Raw genomic sequence first — 23,373 nt, forward strand, 5'->3', positions numbered from 1 at the left:
GGAGAAAAACAGATCTGGACGCCCATCCGCAACAGGAATCTCTAATTCTCCTTTAAAGTGTCCATTCTGGCTTTGTTAATTAGAACGACTCCATCAGGAGACGGTATCTGGCCATCAAATGCACTTGCAGATGCTAGGTGGACAGGGAGTTGGCGGCTGCCAAGATTTCAGGAAGGCGGAAGGACGGCAATGCTTCTGGCAGTGTCTCATCCATGCTGGTGACCCAAAGGGAAGATCAACCCACTCCCCTGCCCATCTGGTGATGACAACTAATTATCTTGGGAGGTTTCCATTAAAAAAAAAAAAAAATTCAACCCTAAAAGCTCTCAAGATGAGAAATTCAGGCCAGTGAGATCCAGATTAGAATATCTGCCAGTTTACCAAAGGAAACTGAATCTTGCCCTGGACCCCAGAAACAAAAGTACAGTCAACTTGTCAGTAATATATGCCCCACCATACATCATCACTGTTTATAGTTTCTGACTGCCAGTGAAAAAAAATCAGAATACACAAAATTCAAAGATGAACATGGAGATTAAACTCAAAAACTGAATTTCTGATTCAAGTCATAAGAATTTCAATAAAATCGGGTGCAAGTTTTCAAAGATAAAAGTCTTCTAATTTAAAGTAGATTTCTCTCTCTTATTTGGTTATCAAATAACCTTCCTGTTATCAGGTATGGCAGATTTCACATTATTCTCAAGCTATAATTTAAAAAAAATTATTTCTGTGAGAGGCAGCCAGACAGAGAAAAAGGGAGAGAGAACTCTCCTATCCCGTGGTTTCACAAACTCCTCATATGCCTGCAAAGGCTGGGGCTGGGCCAGGTCATAGCTGGGACCTGGAAATGCAAACTGGGTCTCCCTTGTGAGTGGCAGGAATCCCATCACTTGAGCCATCACTGCTGCTTTCCCGAGTCTCTGACAACAGGACACTGGAGTTAGGAGCAGAAGCTGAGAATGGAATCCAGACACTCTGATTTGAGCTATACGCATACCTCAACAGTTACACAAAAATGTTCACTTGCAAAGCTTTAATATTTAACAGACAATATATAAATAAAACTATGAGACCGGTTTTAGCAGGCAAGATAAAGAACAAAGGAAAACTGACAAGAAGTAAAAATTTGGTTTTCTGCTTTTTGTGATGCATTTTTTTTTTCTGACACAGTTTTCCGGATTCTTCTACACGTTAAGTTCTACCCAGAGCATGATTTAAATCATTTTAACTGATGAAGGCTTGTACTCCAGCTCTTCCCTCAGTTAGTTATGTGACTAAACACAGAACCAGTATTATTGCAAAAATACATGAAAAAAGGAACAATTATATATCTTTAATATTAGTATGATGAAGCAAACTGAATGGACAGAGAAATGAAGCAGTTAGTTAGTACTGAAGCCATCTGACACACACACAGCTTTGTGTGCATGTGATACAGCACAGAGCTGCTCTTTGTATCATGAGCCTAAATTACGCCAGACCAGCTCTTCTGCCTTCTTAAACTTATGTTTTATTAAGACTTACTATGCCATTATTTTAAACTCTGATTTAGACTGTAAGCTCCCTGAGGGTGACACCTATATTTAGTCATTTTTCAGCGTCCTGCAGCATCCAGCACACCAACTTAAACTTACACTATGTTGAATAAGATGTGTGCTGTCCTGAAAATGTAGATAAAACAAATCACAATTGAAATGACCTACAAGGATCCTGTCAAAAAGACTCCTTTCTAAAAAACTTACAATACTTTAAATTCCATTTTTTCTGGGTTAATCTGCTTTAAATAACTCTCAGTACTAGTTTTTGCCCCCTCAACTCATCAAAAGAAATACACAATAGCTATACATTTTTCTGTAAAGAATGCCCTAATAGCAAAATATATACTTTTTGAAAAAAAAAAACAAAAAACAAAAACAGGTAGATAAAACCTCCATTATTCAGGTTGTGCAGAAGAAGCTTGTAGGAATAGGAATCCTTTAAGCAGCAGCAGTCTGGTGGAATTACTAGAACATGCTTTGTTTTTCTTGCCTTAAAGCATGGAATAGTACAAAAATGTGGTTTAAAAAAGAACTCATCAATTCTGCTCCACCCTCTTCGCAATCCCATCTCCCTGAGATAACCAAGCCAGCCCGTAACTTTTCATTCTGACTCAGTCATCACTAAGAGATCAGTTGCTAAACGCTGCTATGTTACTGGTGGGAAAACAAAGGCACTAGGCTTTGCCTTCCTAACAAATTTCTTTATTTTTGTCTTTTTTGGTCATTGCTTTTGTTTCAGAAAATAAACCAAGATACCTGCTCCTTCTTGTTCACCCCAGCCCTTACTCCAGAAAAGCCTTTAGTGCCCTGGCCTCCCTGAAGGCCTCAAAAGGCTGGCTGATTGCCTCCCACAGCAGCCTCTGTTCTCCAGCTAGCCCAGCCTAGTAGCTGGACTATGGGAACTGCTGCCTAAAACCCTTTAGCAAACACTGCTTGCTCACCCTGTACCATTCATTACACCAATGTCCTCCTTTAGTGGCTCAGTTCCTGTCCTGATCCACCCATGTTGCATTACTAGAAATATTCAAGTTCACACAATCCTTCCTATCTCAACTTACAGGTTCCATTTGGGAATTGTACAAAATAAGCAAAATGAGGAAACTGACATTTAGCATGACCTGCCAGGGGTCATAAAGCCAACAGTAAAGGCAGCAGCTGTCAATCTGGGAGCAATAGGAATCCCCGTGGAACAATCTAAAATTACAGTTGCCCTTGCTCAAATCCTTGTCCAAACACATGACAACATGAAAATAAGAGTCTACTTGACTAAACGGTCAGCTCCTCTAGGGATGTTTTCACATCTTCCTCAGCGTCAAGTATACACAATGACTACTTACTGACTGCCTCTAGAGGATGAAAAACAGAACTGACCTATAAAATCCCAAACCCCTGAGGGGTCAGCAATGAGCTGCAGCAGGTTAAGCCACGGCCTTTACCAGCATCTCATGAGTGCTGGTTCGAATGCTGGCTGCTCAACTTCTGATCCAACTCCTTGCTAATCTGCTTAGGAAAGCGCAGAAGACAGCTCAAGTGTTTGGGCCCCTGCTACCTAAGTGGAAGACCCCGTTGGAGTTCCGTGCTCCTGGCTCTGGTCAGGCCCAGACCTGGCCCTGGTCAATGAATACAGCTGCTTGAGGAGTGAACCAGCAGATCGAAGATACCTGTTTCTCCCTCCCTCTGTATCTTGGCTTTCAAATAAATAAACAATTCTTTAAAAAAACAAAAACAAGAAAACACCAAACTCCCAGAAATGGATAAAGAATGGTTATTTTCTATGGCAGGGTCCTGCACTATTCACCTGTCAGTCATGAGTTTATCAAATTGGCCACAATGAGGACTGTTTTATGTCACTTTAGGGGCCAGTGCTCGTAGCAGGAAAAGCTACTGCCTGCAGTGCCAGCATCCCATATGGGCACCAGTTCAAGTCCTGGTTGCTCCACTTCTGATCCAGCTCTCTGTTATGGCCTGGGAAAGCAGTAAAAGATGGCCCAAGTCCTTTGGCCCCTGCACTCACATGGAAGACCCAGAAGCTCCTTGCTCCTGGCTTCAGATTGGCACACCTCTGGCCGTTGCAGCCAATTGGGGAGTGAACCAGTGGATAAAGACACCTCTCTTTCTCTCTGCTTCTCCTTGTCTGTGTAACTCTTTCAAATACATAAATAAATCTTCAAAAACAAACAAACAAAAGAGTTGTATGCTTTATAAGTTGTACCTTGTAAGATCATTAAAAAAATGCAGGAAAAAATATGAAGCTAGGAGAGTAATATATAAAACGTGAATATTCTGTCATCCATTAAGCAAATATTTGTTGCCTAACTTCATTTCAGATATGGTATAAGATATTCACAATAAAACTATAACAAAGACACACTCATTGGAGTTACAGAGTTAATAATCTAAAAGTGGAGTGATACAGGTGAATAAGAAATTACTGTACAATGTGTGCTAAGTATTGTGATAGGAGTATAGGAATTTTAGAACATATTGCAGGCTATCTTATTCAGCTCAGGAGAGCAGGGTTCTTGGACTGTTACTTTGCCCACATAATATCACACAAGCTAAAACCATGGCTAAATTTTATTAATTTTTTAGGTAAAAAGATCCATTTCCTCTCTTTTCTTTGTACAAAATTAAATGCAACTTTTTAATCTTTTTAAAAAGATTTATGTATCTGAAAGGCAGAGTTACAAAGAGAGCCAGAGAGTTTCCAACTGCTGGTTTACTCCCTAAATAACTGCAATAGCCAGAGGTGGGCTGGTCTAAACCCAGGAGCCAGGAGCTTCCTCTGTGTCTCCCATGTAGGTGCAGGGGCCCTAGGGCTTGAACCATCTTCCGCTGCCTTCCCAGGCACACCCGCGGGGAGCTGGATTGGAGGAGCAGTTGGGACCTGAACCAGCACCCATAGGGATGACAGTACTGCAGGTAGCATCTTTACCTGCTACACTGGCCCCTTAACTTTTTAATCTTTATCATGAGATATCTCAAAAAATCTTTTGGGGCCAGTGTGTGGCGTAGCAAGTAAAGCCACTGCCTATAGCACCAGCACCCTATATGGACACCAGTTAGAGTCCTGGTTACTCCACTTTCAAGTCAGCTCCCTGTTAATGTGCCTGGGAAAAAGCAGCAGAAGACGGCCTAAGGCCTTGGGCCCCTGCACCCACGTGGGAGACCTGGAAGAAGCTCCTGGCTCCTGGCTTCGGATCGGCGCAGCTCTGGCCATGCACAATTGGGGAGTGAACCATCAGATGGAAGACCTCTCTCTCTCTGCCTCTCCTCTCTCTGTGTAACTCTTTCAAATAAATAAATCTTTTAAACAAACAGACAAACAAACAAAACCAAAGAGGCTTCCTTCAGCATCCACAGGGGAGTGGTTCCAGGACTCCCCTTCCCCCCAGGATACCCAAATCCATGGATGCCCAAGTGCCTTATATCCAACAGTCTAGTTGCATATATGTAGGCATATCTTCCTGTATATTTAAAATCATTTCTAGATTACTTACAATATATAATACAAGGTGAATGTTATGTTAATAGTTGCTTTACTTTACTGTTCAGGGAAGAGTGACAAGAAAAAGTCTGTATCTGGTTAGTACAGATGCAATTTTCCCCCAAATATTTTGACTCCACAGTCGGTTAAGTTTCTGAATGTGGAATCCTCAGATATTGAGGAAGGTCTACAGCATCTATGATAAAGATTAATTCAAAAATTAGGCACAGGAGATTAAGAGCAATAACAACACAATAGAATAATTAAAGCGATATACTATAATAAAAGTTGTGTGAATGTGGTTGCTCTCAGGATTCAAGACCAATACCAGAAATTTCAGACCACGGTTGACTGCGGGTATCTACAACCACATAAAGTAAAATCACAAACAAGACAGGACAACTGGAAGCGGGAAGTTTAAACCAATGCTCTCAGATCATGGAAGACAGAATACTGATGAGGGAGCATTTTACAGACTCAGACGAATGAGTAGGAAAAACTGCTTTACCTGTCTGCCTTCATCAGGAGGTTTGGCGGTAGCTCAAGGAGCTGGTTGTGTTGCACGTCCAAGACCTCCACCAAGGTTCTTTCAAGTCTTTCAGGCAGCCTTGCCAATTGGTTGTGTCCTGCCAGCAGTTTCCGGAGGCTACTATTACAAAATAAGCTGCACAGAAAGGAACAAAAGACAGAAGGATGAGGAAAAATGAAAAGGAATATTGCGCAAAGAAGCTCTACCTAGCGAAAATCAAGTTTCATAGCAGAGACTGAACAGATGAGGCTAATCTTGTTAGACCGACAAGGTCAGCTTTAAAAGGTTTTATACTTCTTTAAGGTAGGACCTCTGTTTTGTATTGGCCTAGAATGCTGGGTGTTCTACCCAGAACAGATTCTGAATAAACTGAGCTGAGGAATCTTTACCTACAGAATTAAATAAAGACTCTTCTATCCAGTTAAACTTTTATAAAAGTCAAGTGGGAAGATGTTGTGTGCTTCCAGTTACATTTCACAATTATAACGGTTTTTCCCTTTCCTGACCTCTCTGTATATTTTTGTTGTCTCTTTGGTTTAATCCTAGACCTTCCTGAGGACAGCAGAATTTACTTGATTCACTATTTTCTTGTGAGCCTTAAAGAGCTGTTTGGAAGCTTGGCTGTGTTTTTCCTAAGGGTACGACAATGTACCCTTCCAGAAGTACAACAATGATGAAAACTAGTTAATCTGAAGTAAATCTGCCTATGACCACTCCACACTTCTCCAACAGTTACAGGGAATGAAACAGATCCTGATTAAAATACAGATTTGTAGGAAACGCAGACAAGTAAGACTAGAACTGCATCATGATCACAACGGAATAGGAATGTATTTACTCTGCAGCTGCAGAGGGAGGCTTCCTCATCCACCTCCTGGCTCCTGCCCCTTCATTTTGACCTCACTCACAGATTTAAGTGAATTTTTAATCACCAAACAAAAGGTACAAATTTATGGTATACAACAAGATGCTTTCATGCGTGCACATACTGTGGAATGGCCATATCAAGCTAATTAACATATGCATTACTTCACTACCTAAATTTTATGGTGAACAGATTTTCCAAAATACATTGTCATTAAATATAGTTACCAAGTTTAGATTTCTTAAACTTATTCCCCTCTTGTCTAATTAAAATTTAGTGATCTCTGATTTACAATTATTAAAATCCACCATACATTGGAGAATAACTATATTCATTTTATTATTTTTTTTAAGATATACTTATTTGAAAGACTATAAAAAAGTGAAAAAGTAAAAGAGAGAGAGAGAAAGAGAGAAGGAGATAGGTAACTTCCATCTGCTGGTTCACTCCCCAGATGGCCCAGCCAGGTTTGGGCCAGGTTGAAGCCAGAAGCCAAGAACTCTCTCCCAGTCTCCCACATGGGTGCAGGGACCCAACTACTTGAGCTATATTCTGCTGTTTTCCAGGCACATCAGCAGGGAGCTGTATTGATAGCAGAGCAGCTGGGATTTGAATAAGCACTCTGATATCAGATACTGGCATTACAAGCAATGGTTTAATCAGCTATGCCATAATCCTGTGACACCACAAGCAACCATTAAATCTGACTTTGCAGGTTAAGGTGTCAGTGTGCCAAGGCAGATTGCTCAGGGCAGCTAGACAATCAGTAGTCATGCAGCAGTCTCTGCTGTCAGTCATAGCAACCCAATAATGCAGCATTTGGAGAATCTTATCCATGATGACCCCTCTCAGTTATCTACCATAACACATGGAAAACTGAAAACCAACTGACACAATCTTTATCTTAAGTTTTTCCCAACAGAAAAAGTAGACTTGATTGATTACAGGATCATTACTAAATGTTAATTACTGGATTTGGTTCAATTCTTTTGGATACTAAGTATTAAAATACTTTCCTTTTATTGGGGCCAGCACTGTGGTGCAGCGGGTTAAAGCCCTGGCCTGGAGAGCTGGCAACCCAAATGGGTGCCGGTTTGAGACCCAGCTACTCTGCTTCCAATCCAGCTCTCTGCTATGGCCTGGGAAAACAGTAGAAGATGGCCCAAGTCCTTGGGCCCCTGCACCTGTGTGGGAGACCCAGAAGAAGCTCCTGGCTCCTGACTTTGGATCAGCGCAGCTCTGGCTGTTGCGGCCATCTGGGGAGTCAAACAGCGGATGGAAGACCTCTCTCTCTGTAACTCTGTCTTTCAAAAATATAAAATAAATCTTTAAAATACTTTCCTTTTTAATACATTCCCACTTCTAAATAATACTTCTTTTTGACAATCCCTTCACATACTTATTTGAAGTCTTAATATTAAACCAATCCTCATGAATCACTGTCTTGCCTGAATATCACATCAATGGTAGGGCTTATAAAAAGTCTGCAACTAAACCATTAAAAAGAAAAAAATACATACTGTTTCTGTTTCAGAAAGACAGACTTACAAGCATACTATTATTTAAATTCTTTGACAATACAGCATTTGGAACTTGGCTTTGAATAAGCATTTGTTTAGATCTAAAACAAGCCTATACTACTCCAAAGTAAATCTAAGATTAATGAACTCTGGGGAAAATTGGATAAAATATCGATGATCTTATATTTATTTGCTTGTGTGTATATATATCTACATTATCTTTGTTGCAGGCTATAGAAAACCAGAAACTTCAGTTGCCAAAGGGCTGTCTGTTGGACTGTGAGGGGGTAGAGGTGGTGTGGGGAAGAGAAAACAGCAAACAGAGGAAAGATACATTAAAATCTTTTTTCAGGGGTCGATGTGTGGCACAGCAGGTAAAGCTGCTGCCAGGATGCCAGCACTCCATTCAGAGAGCTGGTTCGAGCCCAGCTGCTCTGCTTCCAATCCAGCTTCCCACTAATGTGACTGGGAAAGCAGCAGAAGATGGTCCAAGTACTAGAGTCCTTGCCACTCAAGTGGGAGATCAGAATGCAGTTCCTGGCTCCGGGCGTCAGCCTGGTCTGGACCTGGCTGTTGTGGCCATTTGGGACAGAGAGAAGATTCTTTCTCCCTTTGTCTCTCCCTTTCCCTCTGATGCTCTGCTTTTAAAATAAATGAATCATTTAAAGGATGGATTTTTTTCAATAAATTATTTGCAACCCCTGTTCCTCTTCTGAAATAGGCAAACACACACACACATGCACACCCTCTTGATAATGGTGATGGGCTATACTAGGTCACCTAAATGCTCAGTCAACATAATACCCTAGGGCAAAACGCATTTTCAAAAGAATCAGATTTACAGGTATAACGCATGGTTGAGAAATAAAGTAAAATTAACTGAGCTTTTCAGGGACTGAAAAGATCTCTCATTTCTTTTGTAAGGGCTATATATAACACAGTGTTATCTACCAGAAATATAATGCAAACCACGTATTTTCAATCTTCTAATAGCCAAAGTAAAAACAAGCAAATTAATTCTTATTATATATTTTACTTAACTCTATACTCAAAATACTTTTTATTAAAAAAGATTTATTCACTTATTTAAAAGGTAGAGTTACAGAGAGGCAGAGGCAGAGAGAGAGAGAAAGAGAGAGACAGAAGTCTGCCATCCACTGGTTCACTCCTGGCTCCGAAGCCAGGAGCCAGGAGCTTCCTTCAGGTTTCCCACACAGGTGCAGGGGCCCAAGGATTTGAACCATCTTCTACTGCTTTCCCAGGCCACAGCAGAGAGCTGGATCAGAAGTTGAGCATTCGGGACTCGAACTGGCACCCATATGGGATGGCGGCACTGCAGGCAGCAGCTTTACCCACTATGCTACAGAGTCCTCTCTTGATGGTAATTAAAGTGCCAGTCAGTGAAGTACAGTGACATTTTATGCCATAATTAGCTAATTTGAGAATATATGTCTCTATTCAGATATCATCACATGGCTATTTTGCAATATTTGCCATAACATGAAAATTTTGAAATTAATAACAACATAAGTGAGGGGCTGGAGGCCGTCACCTGCGATGCCGCCAACCTGTATCATAGCAATGGTTTGAGTCCCAGAAGATCTGCTTTTGATCCAGCTCCCTGCTAATGTGCCTGGAAAGAAAGCAGATGGCCAAATATCTGGGTCCCTGCCACTCATGTGGGAGACATGAATGGCGAGTCCAGGCTCGTGGCTTCTGTCAGACTCAGCCCCAGCCTTTATGGCCATTTGGGGAGTGAATCAGCAGATGTCTTCCCCCACCCCACCCCATCTCTGTCACTCTGCCTTTCAAATAAATTTTAAAAATAAATAAAACTTTAAAAAAAACCTCTCTCACACACACATAGACACACATTAAAAGGGAGAAGAAAAGAGAAGTTCTTAGAACTTCTACTCCAAATTTCACGCCAAGAAATGGAGAATCTAGTTTGTTCTTTCAATGTTTAATAATCTAACACTCTTTCCCACTTCTGCCCCTCCAAACCCTGCAAAGTTGTATTCTAGGGAAAATAAAAATTATTTATTGGTAAGTCAATGGACAGACATGAAGATTCTCAAAGAATTAAGAAGCCAGAGATGAGCCTATAATATTGTTCACTGTCTTCAAACATCTCTTAGTTTTTTTTAAAAACTTCCACCAAGCACCATTGCTTGCAGGGCTTTGAAAAGTGCAGCAGAGTCAAAGTTTCATTCTACTCTTCAGTGCACGGAGAAAGTTTATAACCTAAAGACAGCGTATCGGGTAAAATACACCAAACTGCTGTAGGACTTCATAATAAGTTAAACAAGGAATCAGCAACTAAAAAAAGGCTCATCTATCTTGAGATTCTCTCACTTTTCTGTAATACTCACCGGGCAGGAAGCTCACATATTTGATTATGGCCAATATCCAAAACTTCTAGCTTTCGGCTTTCACATACCCATTCAGGCACATTTTCTAAGCGATTCCTAAATACAAGAACACAAAAATTATTTTGGGGATTAAAAATGGCTTCAATATGGTTCTAAAATAAAAATATTACAAAGAATAAACAAAACTTTAAATAAAATGCCAAAGAACAGTTAGTATAAATCAAAAGGCTATATGCTTTCACTACATTCCAGAAGCAAGATGAACTGTGATAGACAAAATGCAGAAAAAGAATACGGTTCCATCATCTTCATCGTTTACAGTCTTTTTAAGTCTAGTTTTTTTTTTTTAAAGATTTATTTTTTGTTTATTTGAAAGGCGGAGTTATAGAGAGAGAGAGACAGAGACAGAGACATCTTCCATCTGCTGGTTCTCTCCCCAAATGGCCACAACAGCATGGGTTGGGCCAGGCCAAAACGAGGAGCCAGTAGATTTTACCGAGTCTCCAACGTGGGTGGAGGGGCCCAAGCACTTGGGCCATCATCTAATGCTCTCCCAAGCACACTAGCAGGGAGCTGCACTGGAAGTGGTGATCTTGAGTGATCTTGAGTCAGCACCCATATGGAAAGCAAGCATTGCAGGAGGTGGCTTAACCCACCACACCACACCACAACATTGGCCCCTAAGTCTAGTTTCTACAATCACTTTCCCAAAAAGTCTATAGACTCATGCAAATTTAAAGAGAGGATGCCTTATATTGGAAAACAAGGATACATACACTTCTAGTTTAATCAAAGAATCAAATGGCATGATGTGGTTTTATGTTCAAATTTACATTTTTACCCTTAACATTAAAATACTTCCCAACTCCAGTTGGCATAATGAAAACACAATCATGGAAAAATGGAAAGAAAGACAAGCAGTTTTAAAATGTTACAAGGAAAGGTGCACTGATGGTTAAGACTCAGGATTAGGGCCGGTGCCGTGGCTCACTTGGTTAATCCTCCGCCTGTAGCGCCGGCATCCCATATGGGCGCCGGGTTCTAGTCCTGGTTGCTCCTTTTCCAGTCCAGCTCTCTGCTGTGGCCCAGGAAGGCAGTGGAGGATGGCCCAAGTGCTTAGGCTCCTGCACCCGCATGGGAGACCAGGAGGAAGCACCTGGCTCCTGGCTTTGGATGGGTGCAGTGCACCGGCCGTAGCAGCCATTTGGGGGGTGAACCAACAGAAGGGAGACCTTTCTCTTTGTCTCTCTCTCTCACTAACTCTGCCTGTCTAATAAAAAAAAGACTCAGGAATAATTATTGAAAATTATTTACCTGCGTATTAGATGGAAATTATAATTACTGGAAACAAGTGAACTAATGGTGACTTACTTGAATTGACCATTAGTTAGACAAATCTACATCTCATTGATTCCCTAGTCCTACACAGTTAGCCTTTTACCTTCTCTTTTAATTTGTTTAGTGGCCAGGCATACAAAATCTAAACTGGCATTTAATTATTTACATACAGATTAACAATTCTGTGATGCTTAAGGTAAAGCCTATAAGATATGGGAAATGGGGAAAAGAGTGGCAATGTTAGGGTGGCAAAATCACACATGATTTAAAAATAGTTTTCTGGGGCAAGTGTTTGGCATAATGGTTAAGACTCTGCTCTGGATACCTGCATCCCGTATCAGAGTGCCTGGCTTCAAGTCCCAGCTCTGCTCTCCTTTCAGCTTCCTGCTAGTGTACACTCTGGGAGGCAGCAAGTGATGGTTCAAGTAGTTGGATTCCTGCCACAGATGTGGGAGACCTGGATTGAGTTCCCAGCTCCCAGTGTTGGGCCCAGCCCAGCCCTTTGCTTTGAGGGCACTTGGGGATTGAATCAGCAGATGGAAGATCTACCCTGAATATGCGAAGCAGGTACCACAGCTGGTGTCTTAACCGCTAAGCCACAGACTTGCTCTTGTTCTTATTTAAAAGGTGAGAAAAACAATATCTAGGACAGGTAGAAAGGAAACAAGAGACTTTAAATTGGGTATCATCTCATTTCAAGTTCATTAAATAAAACTGTCTGATAAGTATAAGGGTACTTTAAAAAGTTCAGGGAAAGATGCATTATCTTTTAATTCCATTTTCCCATAAACCTTTTGAATGATTCTCATAATTATAAAATGTACTAGTCAAAGAATTCTATAATTATAAACAAAATAAAATCGCAGCAATCCTCCTAATAGCTAAATATTGACCAAATCTTACATAATTACGATTGAGTAGTTATTTAAATAGCTAAGTCTGTTTACTTTCCTGATGAAAGACAACGTTCTGTTCATGACAAATCACACTGCAGTTGTGATTACATGGTATGGTGACGGTTAACAAGTATATCAGAATTCAGACCTGAAATGACTTAACAGTTATCACACTGAGGGGTCACAAACTCCCATGTGCTCAGGAAATTTGGGTACTCCCTTTGAAATTACCCTCAAAATGAGTTTGAATTTTTGTGTGTTGTAATTATTAAAGTTTTATTTGTTGCTTCATGACAAAGTCAACTACACAGTCTGTGAGAACTGGAATAAAATGGTGCACTGCAGAAGCAAATGTGCCTGAAACACCAGATGGTCAGCCTATTCAAAAATGACTGGAAAGCCAGGCAGGGTACAAAGAACGCCTGTTTTGGTAGGCCCAGTCGTTATTTTCTAAGAATTCTCAGCAGGAAGATATACGTACAAAATAACAAAAGGGAGGAATCCAAAATAATAATAATAAAAAAAAGGGATGGGTGCTGTGGTGTAGTGGGTAAAGATGCCGCCTACAGTGCCAACATCCCAAATTGGCGCTGGTTCAAGTCCCGCCTGCTCCACTTCTGATCCAGCTCTCTGCTGAGGCTTGGGAAAGCAGAATTAGATGGCTCAAGTCCTTGGGCCCCTGCATTTGTGTGGAGACCAGGAAGATGCTCCTGGCTTCAGATAGGCACAGCTCTGAAGTTGGGGCCATCTGGGGAGTGAACCGGCAGACAGAAGACCTCTCTCTCTCTCTCTGCCTCTCTGTCACTCTGCCTTTTAAATAAATAAATAAATAAATCTTTTTAAAATAAAGAAATTAACATTATTTCAAGGAGAAACAAAAAGACACGGTTAAAAAAAGAGTAACTGGGCCTTCCAGTCATGACCCTAATCTTTCAAGTCCACATCCAGTGTTCAAAATAACACCTTGATTCTGCTGGCTTGAATTATACAGAATACAGTATATTTTTTTAAGATTTATTTATTTATTTGAAAGTCAGAATTACATAGGGAGAAGACGAGACAGAGACAGAGACAGATCTTCTATCTGTTGGTTCACTCCCCAAATGACCACAACAGCCAGCCCTGAAACAGGCAGAAGCCAGGAGCCAGGAGTTTCTGCAAGGACTTGGGCCATCTTCCACTGCTTTCTTAGGTGCATTAGCAGAGAGCTGGATGGGAAGTGGAGCAGCCAGAACACAAACTGGCACCCATATGGGATGCCAGCAATGTAGACGGCAGCTTAACTTGCTACACCATAGCACCAGCCCCAGGATATGAGCATCTTAACCAGTAAGCTAACCCACTCCCGCCACAAACAGTATTTGAATGGCTAGACAGTAATATACATTTTACAGAATATGTAAAAATCACTAATTTTTATTTTTTATCTTCAAAATATAAAAGGTGTAGTTATGCATAAGTTCAGACAGAACTATTTAAACAATTTTCTAGCAGATGCAAGAGTGCTCTGAATCTTGACTTATTACCTTGAAACATCCATGTAGGACAGATAATTCGGAACTGGGTAAACATCAATTTGGACAAGTTCTAGAAGGAAAATAAACACACAAAAACCTTATTATCCAAGTGACAGAGACTCTTTGTACGTAGAATATCATTATTGTGCTTTATTTTCCACCGTTTGTTTAGTTTAGGAAGTACAATACATCCATTCAACTTTGAAAGCACAGGAAGGTAAAGCTAACTTCTAATTTAATCACAAGATCTTATTCAGAGATGAGAATAAACCACTCATTCTACTTTCCTGCCTCTTCCCCAGCCATTCACTATGGTCCTCCTCTTGTAATGCATGCTAACTTCACTGGGAAGAAAAACCCACGGAATGCCATCTTTGTAACAAGCAGAGTGCCCTCCACAAAACTAAATTCATCTTATCTTTTGTCTTGCTCTCTCTACTGAACCAGCTCTCCAGGAGGTCAAAATGACTTCCCCTAGTCAAATCTGAAAACTCTTCTTCAAGATTTTATGAAACGTGACACTACTGTCTACCCAGGTTTTGCTTCTCAGACACAATAGCTTCTAAATGTCTCTTAGCTTCTCTTAACTTTTCACCAAGTCCTTCAAAGGTTTAGTTCCTATTGGCTTGCCCAGTAAGGGTTTTTAAGTCCACTTTTGGTCCCAGCTCTCTTCCTTTTTCCAATTACTTTTCTTCGATAGTGTCAGATACTACTTCCGAGTAGTTGTTTCAAATCAACACACATAGTCCTCGCTGCCAAGTTCCCCCCAGCTCACACAAAGCCCATCACAATAACCTGGATTAGTGGGGCACTAGATTCCCTCACTCTTCTCCCATCAAAGCATCTGCACCACACTCCTTTCCTGCTTGCTATCTTAACAGCATCACTTGCATCACATATCTCCACTTAAGAATCTCTCCTGATACCTACAGATTACTATGTACCTAGTGCTTTGCCATTCAACTCCAAGCCCTGCATCCCATAATGACTTCTGTGCATCCAGGACAACTGCTGATCAAATCATATTCACATTCCTTCTGTTGTAGGCAGGAATACAGAATAAAATTGATTAAGTTTGTGAGCTGGAAGACCACACCTTCACCATGCTCCCTGTGTGACCTCACGCCCCTACCTGGCCACACCTGTGTGCCCACCTGACAATCAGGTTAATCAATCATTCCCCTTTGGAAGTGGATTAAAGGCCTGAAATACAGTGGTCCTGGCCCTTTTGCCCTTTTTTGCCATTATGGACCCCTGCTACCCCGCCTTTGGGCACCATGCTTCCTGGCCTGCATGCACCTCCATGTGGCTAGCTCCTGGTGCTCAGTATGAATCCAGATTTCTTTTTCTCTTTTAGATAGGGCCCTCACTCTACTATGCAATTCTCTCACTGAATAAAAGCTTAAAAACTTAGCATGCTGCCTGGTTTATTTGTACCAGTATTCAGAATTCTTCTCTGAATATGAGGCATGAACCCACAAGGTTTATTAATTTCAAATTATTAATAAGCAAGCCGGTAACACTTCCTCCCACTTCATTCCCTGACCCCAAATCCTGCAACCCCCAGCACAGAGCTCTGATTAGCCCAGAACTTGTGCCACTTGGAGCCTGCCTCTGTTCTCCAATGAGAAAACAACAGGCACATTAAAAACAACCACCACCACGCTTTTAGCACTTGCGGACTACATCATGCATAAAACAAGTGCTTGGTAAACACAGGTTCAACTTGTAGAAGTCAATACTTGTTTCCATTCAGTTTGCTGATTGCAGGGGACTGAGATCTTCCCGAATAAGCATATGCCCACAGAAACTTTTCTTTTCTGGACCTGTCATGAAGTTTAAATTCTGAAGAAGAGAACTTACTAAGTGATTAAGACATCTGCTTTATGCTATCTTTGTGGTTACGTAAGTCAGGCTATCGCATTCCTTTATTAGTGGAACATGAAACTGGAGATCCTGAATGGAGTCCACAGTGAGCTTTTCTTTCACTCTCCAGCATTAAATCAAGCCTACAAATTTACTACCTTAATAATGTTGCCAAAGAAATAGTTCATTTCTCCTCCTCCCTTTCTTTAATCAGAAGAACCAAATCAAAATTGGGAGTAAATTATCTAAAGAAGACAAACTTGAATTTTTAAACAGCTAGGAACAGTAAAATCTTCCTTTTTGATTTCTTTAAATACCAAACCAGTATTCTTCTTTTATGACTTTTATCATAGCAAACTTAATACTTACTTTACCAACGAATGAGGAAAGAAAAATCAGAAAGGCAGAGATCATGGTGCTGGGTAAGCTCTTGGAACCAAAAGAGAAACGTTGATGTGGTCTTTGTTACATACCATTGGAAGAGGCATAGAGTGCTTTTAGGAAATAGCCACAGATGTTTAATGTCACCAACTGATTCCTTTCACAGTGTAAAACTTCAATGTTGTTGAAAATCATGGCATCCAGTTCGCTCAGCTTATTGTCTCTCAGGTCAAGCTGAGTGACGTGCTGCACAAAGTCCACTGCATCCGCTATTACCTCCCGAATTACGTTCAATCTGAAGAGTAAAGGAAGCAGAGAGAGGCTGCAATTAACTGCAGTGTCGCCAATAAATGGCCACACCCTATTATGGTGGGGTACCCAGAGAGGACTCCAGTCTCTGGGTTGTAGTCCTCCAGTTTCTTTAGTGTCAGCACCTAGCCTTGCTTAGCTGGCCAAATTCTCTGGCTATTTTCAGCTACAATTCCAAAAGGTCTTAACCCTCATAATATATTATGAAAAACAATTTTAAACCACTAAGGCTGGGAAAGGAGAAAGCATATCAACTTTATCTCAATTCATTTCTAGAAGGAAAAGAAATCCACTTAGGCATCATTTCCAAAGAATCAGATTATGAAAGTACTGATACCATACCAGACAGAACGCAGGAAACAAAACCCAAAACAACCCATCACATGTTAAATAACAAGAATATTTAAGGATGGAGAGAGGATGAGTGAGCAGGCAGTTAGAAGGGTGGAATATAAGGGGGAACAGGGGAGAAAATAATGAATGAAAATTGCGTAATTAACAGGAACAGCAGAGGACAGGGATTCTCTCCCACTCAGGATCTGAAATGACCGCTAGAACTGCCTGCATCTACTTGAAAGAGCAAAGTACAGAAAACACTGAGACTTGGCATCTCTGAGATGACAAAACGAAGGACAAGAATGGAGTCTAACATCTCTACAGAGAAAGACTGACCGATCTCTAGCCAAACTGCTGCAGATGAGCTGTCAGAACATAAGGAAGAATGATGGCGACTAGGTACAAAAATAACAAAGATACAATTAGCTCCAAAGAGGAGAAAATACATGAAAATCTCAATTCTCAGTTTGGTAGGCTAGGCCTCACTTCTTTAAAAACAAACAACAACAACTCCCTCACTTACTTCTCATTACAAAGCTAGCAAAGTGCCAAGAGCGTGCACCTGGGTGAAAGAACATCAAGGACATCAAGAACATCAAACATTTTAGAAAAATGCTGAAGATTCTCTGTAGTGAATTTCTGCCCTTTTAAAATTAAAATAAAACTACGGCAACTCAATTATTAAGAGCAATATCATAAAGCCACTGTAACACAAGGATGAGTGACAGCAAAGAGCTAGGATTTGTCAACATGTGAACACAGCATATGGCCCATTCAAATGTCCCAAGATGATGTTCTTGGCTCCTTCCCTTTTTTCTATTGCAGGTTGTAAGATTTAAAAACTGGCTTCAACCCAGCAATTTGCCAACTTCCAAATGCTCACTAGATTATTAGACTCTGTACACGGAATAAAAAAATTAAAAAAAAAAAAAACCTCTCATGTTAGATACAACAGACTGCAGGAATTGAAAAAATGTTCCATGTTCTCTGAAAACCACCCTTTTAACCTTCATAATGGCATTGTCTTGATTTCAAACGGCCACATAAGCACTATTGTATTACCAACACAGTAAGTGTTGGTTTAATGAGGAGACAAAAGAACATCTATGATGAAAAGAAAATGAACATTCCCACTGTGTAGTTTAAATTACCAACTCTTACCATAATTCAACTACCAAAAGCTTTTGGTATCACAAACACACTTATTTAGGATAAACATTTAAGAGGCAAAATATGGCTAAAATTCCCTTTTAGTAATTCCCTAGGTTAATATGACTACTTCCTTTACTTCATAAATATTCACTGGAAATTCCCACGTGCAGAAGGGCAGTGTAAAGGGGCATGATGTTTCAGCCCCACTTGGCGGCTCAATGCTCTGCACAGATGACCCTGTGCAAGGCACCTAATGAGTCTGATTCTAATCTGTGAAATCAGGCTACCACCTCTTTGTCTGACAAAGCAGCTGAGAAGATCATAGAAATAATACTGTGCTGGTACTTTGTAAAGTGTGAAGGGCTATGGCGAGAATGATGATCTATGGCTTTGACAGCACTGACAGAAATAAAACAGTTTTGTCAACACATTTCAAAATTGAGTGAACAGACTCTGATATGCTTTAAAATGTAAAATATCAGGACTACAAGCAAGTGATAGTGCCATAAATAATAATTAAAATACAGAGAATAGTGGAAAAAAAAGATAATATGGAAAAGGAGGCATGCCTCTGAATCCCAAGGGCAGGGAGAAGAAAAGCAGTTCCACGGAAGCAGCACAATGGCTCGGCTGAAGAAAAGAACACAGTTCCATGCTTGGGGGCATGGTTTCTCGGGATCCAGTGTATGTGAGAGTAGTGAGAAAATGGTTAGAAAGGTGGGATAGTAAATTAGTATTTATCAAAGACTGCTTACTAAGTGCTAATGGCGAGGGGCAGGGATGATCCAGGACAAGTAAAAACAGTGCTTAAATTATATACAGTGAAGGAGCTATTTCCTTTGTAAAGCTTTATTTATTTATTTTGGAAGTCAGAGTTGTGCGCACACACACACACACACACACACTCACACACACACACACACAGAGAGAGGGAGGGAGGGAGAAAGAGAGAGAAAATATCTTCCATTCATTGCTTCACTTCTCAAATGGCCGCAACAGAGTTTCTTCTGGGTCTCCAAAGTGGATGGCAAGGACCCAGGTATTTGGGCCATCATCTACTGCTTTTCAAGGCCATTAGTGCGGAGCTGGATTGCAAGGACAGCAGCTGGAACACTGACTGGCATCCATTTGGGATGCTGGCTTTGCAGGTAGTGGTTTTACCTGCTACACCACAATGTCAGTCCTGCAGGAGCTATGTCCAAACACCTAATTCACTGCAGACTGATGTAGAGTCCCATGCACACAATCAATATACAGTTCACACCACTTGCTACTCACCGTGCAAGTCTGATAATACCTAAACTAGTTAATTCCCTGTACAGTGAGATGAATCTATAAAGCATTTGGATATTGCAGCAATTCAAATCACTATTTGTTTCTAAACTATTACATCTCACTGTGGAAAAGCAGCAATAGTTGACTTGCCAGCAGAGGTTAGAGGATCAAACCTGAGCAGTTCTGAGACAGAGCCTCATCTACAAGGCACTTGCACACTAGTGGCCTGAAACCAGATATGAGAGCTTAAGTACCTTGAACTAGGAAACTAAAGACTCTGAGCAAGATTCTGTTTGCTTAAGAGGCTGCACAAGAGAAGCAAACGGCTTAGCTAGGAGACAACAGCAGCAGTAAGATGGAAACGGGGCACAAGAGAACAACTAGTGTAAGAATTGATAAACACTTACTGGTAGATTAAAAATAGAAACAAAAGTTCTGTGTCTGGATAATCATGAGGTGGCTTTCTATCAGAAAAGCAGGAATCTAGGGGGAAGAACTAGTTAAAGAAAGAAATTGGACTCTGAATCACATATATTTGGTAAAGTGTTGATGGAGAAGGGAAAATTGTCCAGCTAGAAGCTGAAGCGAAATTAGTCGGAAGACAAAGAAGGGTTAGGGAAAGATTGGGGAGTGATGACATTGTGATGAAAGTGAAAGATGAAGTCACAGTACAGGTAGCCACCACACTGGAAAACATACAGAAAGGCAGAAACTGAGGGCAGAGATGTGGGAAATGGTCACATTTTGGAGAGAGGAAGAGGAGGAAAAATTAAGGATGCTATGTAAGAACTAACATTAGACTCAAAGAACATCAATTAACAAAGATAGTAAGACTAAAAGAAAATGGTCACTTTTAATCTGATGTTAACACTTCCATCTGAAGGAAATTCTTAGAAAAACAAAGTGAAGGGGCCTGCACTTTGTCTTGGTAGGCTAAGCCCCAACCTGTGGTGCCAACATCCCAAATGAGTGCAGGTTCGTGTCCCATATCCAGCTCTCTGCTAATGGCCTGGGAAAGCAGTGGAAGACAGACCAAGTGCTGGCATCCCTGTTCCCATGTGGGAGGCCCAGAAGAAGCTCCTGGCTTCAGATCGGCTCAGCTCAAGCCATCACGGCCATTTGGGGAGTGCAACAGTGGATGGAAGACCTTTCTCTCTGTCTCTCCCTCTGTCTGCAACTCTACCTCTCAAATAAATAAATAAAGTCTTTAAAAAGAAAGACGAAGTGAAACTCCTCTTAAATTCCCACCAGCTATGAAGGCAGAATTATAAGCCAATCTAACAGATTTTTTCCTCCTCAGCTCAGGGGCTTAAAGGAAGCAGTTATTACTCATGATGACCCAAAGTTGACAGAGTGCTTAGTGTATATTTCAGTATTTAAAAATCCTGTAGCTGATGTCATCTAAAAATGTACAAGTCAAAACTACAAATCTGAAGAATCTATTAAGCTCTAAGAACCATTACTTCTAGACATTATTAGCTTGATTAATTTACATCAAGACAAACGATGTCTTCTTCCATGTACCAGGTAATTCAGAGATCATCTCATGTTTGTCCCCGAGGTCAGTGTAACGCATCCAGAAGCTCCCAAGTCTGATAAATTAGAACCATTTGTGCTCCCCACAGGAACAATCCCAGATCTTCAAACTGATACTTCTCCAGGTGAAAAGTAAGTAATTCCTGGGGGACTTCTCATATAAAGAGAAGAAAAGGAAGCAAAGGAAGACACAACCTCATGCTGAAAAAAATTGAGCCTGATTGAGTTCGGTGTTCTCAATAGGGAAGGACGTGAAGCTAGGACAGAACTACCTTTGACAATCAGAGAGGTGTAAGGATGACAAGAATGACGACTGAGTGGAAAAGAGTCCTCAGTCAGTTAATAACAACAAAACATAATATATGCTAGGTGTGAGGCGATTTAACTCAATTCCCTCCTCAACTACATGAATGAGGTTCTGTTGTTAACTATAATTTATAAATGAGAACAAAGCAGCATGTAGACACTAAATATCTTTTTTTTTTTTTTGACAGGCAGAGTAGACAGTGAGAGAGAGAGAGAGAGAGAGAGAGAGAAAGGTCTTCCTTTACCATTGGTTCACCCTCCAATGGATGCTGCAGCCGGCGCACCGCGCTGATCTGATGGCAGGAGCCAGGTGCTTCTCCTGGTCTCCCTTGCGGGTGCAGGGCCCAAGCACTTGGGCCATCCTCCACTGCACTCCCTGGCCACAGCAGAGAGCTGGCCTGGAAGAGGGGCAACCAGGACAGAATCCAGCTCCCCGACCAGGACTAGAACCCGGTGTGCCGGTGCCGCAGGCAGAGGATTAGCCTAGTGAGCTGCGGTGCCGGCCGACACTAAATATCTTGCCCAAGATTTAACAAGTATTACATGGACATCAATGCTTGGCTAATGGGGGAATTGGTTGGGTTGAAAAAGTATTAAATTGAGCAAGTCAATATTAAGGCCTAAGCCCTATATGCTGATTTATAAGAACTCAAGCCTGTGACAGGCTCTTGTGTTTCCTTTAAGAAGAAAAATGTAGAACAGCTTCTTCTTCAGGTACTGGGTCTTCGTGCCTTAGCAACGAAACACAAAGTTTAGTTACTAAGGGATGATTGTGAGCATCCATCATGCAGCAAGGATCAGGCTAGTTAATCTCCATGTGGGCTCAGTGTGCCACAGATTCAAAATGCAGGTTTTCTGCCCTTGTAAACATTGGTCAGACAAGGTCATAGATTTCAAATTTTTGTAAAAATGCTAAACTAAGAGCAGAGTCACAAGATGGAAAGATAGAAAATTAAAGTAAATTAATTAAATTTACCTAATGGATATATTATATTAAGAAAGCCAGGAAGGAAAAAACAATTTAAGAAGAGAAATTCTCAATGATGTCAAATGCCTCAGATAAGCCATGGAGAGAAAAAATTATGAAGAAAACAATAACCACTTTGCTTTCAATGACACACATTTCATTCACTGTAAATAGCTCTCTGATGCAATAGCCCCGTCTATTCATACACATTAAAACTGGATTCAGATTTGCAAAATTAAATTAAGACTTTCAGGAGATACAGTCATTCATGAATGAGAATTTTTTAAAAGCAAGTTTTAGGGTAAGAGTGAATGCTACCATCAATCATTCTTCTTCCCTTTGGGCAGAAATAGAAAAATGGGCCCTCGTTCAACTAATCAGGCTGTTTGCCTTGGGTAATATCACCAAAAGGTCTATAATCTACCACCCACAGACAAGCCAACCACCCAAGTGGTGTATATATTTCTCAAAAATGGTTACCTTAGATCCACATGCTTAATGTGAGGCATTTTTCTTAAAGCCTGTAGCCTAAGAGTCTCCATACAGTTTCCAGACATACAAAGTTTATCCACAGCAGTCAGTTTCTCCAATACCTCTGGAATGTCAGTAAATTCGTTGAATGAGAGACCAAGATAACTAAGCTGGTGCATGTTTTCCAACTCAGCAGGAAGGGACTGGAGAAAGTTTCCATCTAACAAAAATGTCTGTAAACTATGAAAGAAAACATGAGAATTACAAAGAGAATGGGTAAATTTTACATTTTTATCAACAAACAAGTTCCATAAGTACAGATCATATCACTATAAAATATATTACTCCTTGCAAAATGCATAAAGGCACAGCCAGAGGCAATAGTGGACCAGAGAGAACAGTTCAGAGATAAGCATCTTAATTTTTCATTAAAAACAGAAATTATAACCCATGGGGTCAGTTTGTGGCATAGTGGTGCTGCAGCTTGCAATGTTGGCATCCCATATGGGTGCCAGTTCATGTCTCAGCTGCTCCACTTCTGATACAGCTCCCTGCTAATGGCCTGGGAAAGCAGAGGAAGATGGCCCAAGTGCCTGGGCCCCTGCCACCCACATGTGAGACCTGGATGAAGCTTCTGGCTTCCACCTGGCCCAACCCTGGTCATTGCAGCCATTTGGGGGAATGATCAAGCACATGGAAGATATCCCTGTCT

General features: G+C 40.9%; 1 protein-coding gene across 2 annotated transcripts in view; it reads right to left on the reverse strand.

Moving 5' to 3' along the window:
- Positions 1-23,373, reverse strand: part of PHLPP1 (PH domain and leucine rich repeat protein phosphatase 1) — a 228,904-nt gene that overhangs the window by 47,313 nt on the left and 158,218 nt on the right. For both annotated transcript variants that reach the window (XM_051851890.3, XM_089305002.1), the window contains exons 6-10: positions 22,671-22,901; positions 16,402-16,604; positions 14,072-14,132; positions 10,312-10,407; positions 5,534-5,689 (exon numbers count right to left, since the gene is read on the reverse strand). In XM_051851890.3, coding sequence (XP_051707850.3) covers positions 5,534-5,689; positions 10,312-10,407; positions 14,072-14,132; positions 16,402-16,604; positions 22,671-22,901 — 747 coding nt within the window. The remainder of the gene's footprint in view (positions 1-5,533; positions 5,690-10,311; positions 10,408-14,071; positions 14,133-16,401; positions 16,605-22,670; positions 22,902-23,373) is intronic.

The sequence above is a fragment of the Oryctolagus cuniculus genome, chromosome 10 (genome assembly GCF_051225735.1).
Source record: "Oryctolagus cuniculus isolate XC-2025 breed Fujian yellow rabbit chromosome 10, ASM5122573v1, whole genome shotgun sequence".
Lineage (NCBI taxonomy): Eukaryota > Metazoa > Chordata > Mammalia > Lagomorpha > Leporidae > Oryctolagus > Oryctolagus cuniculus.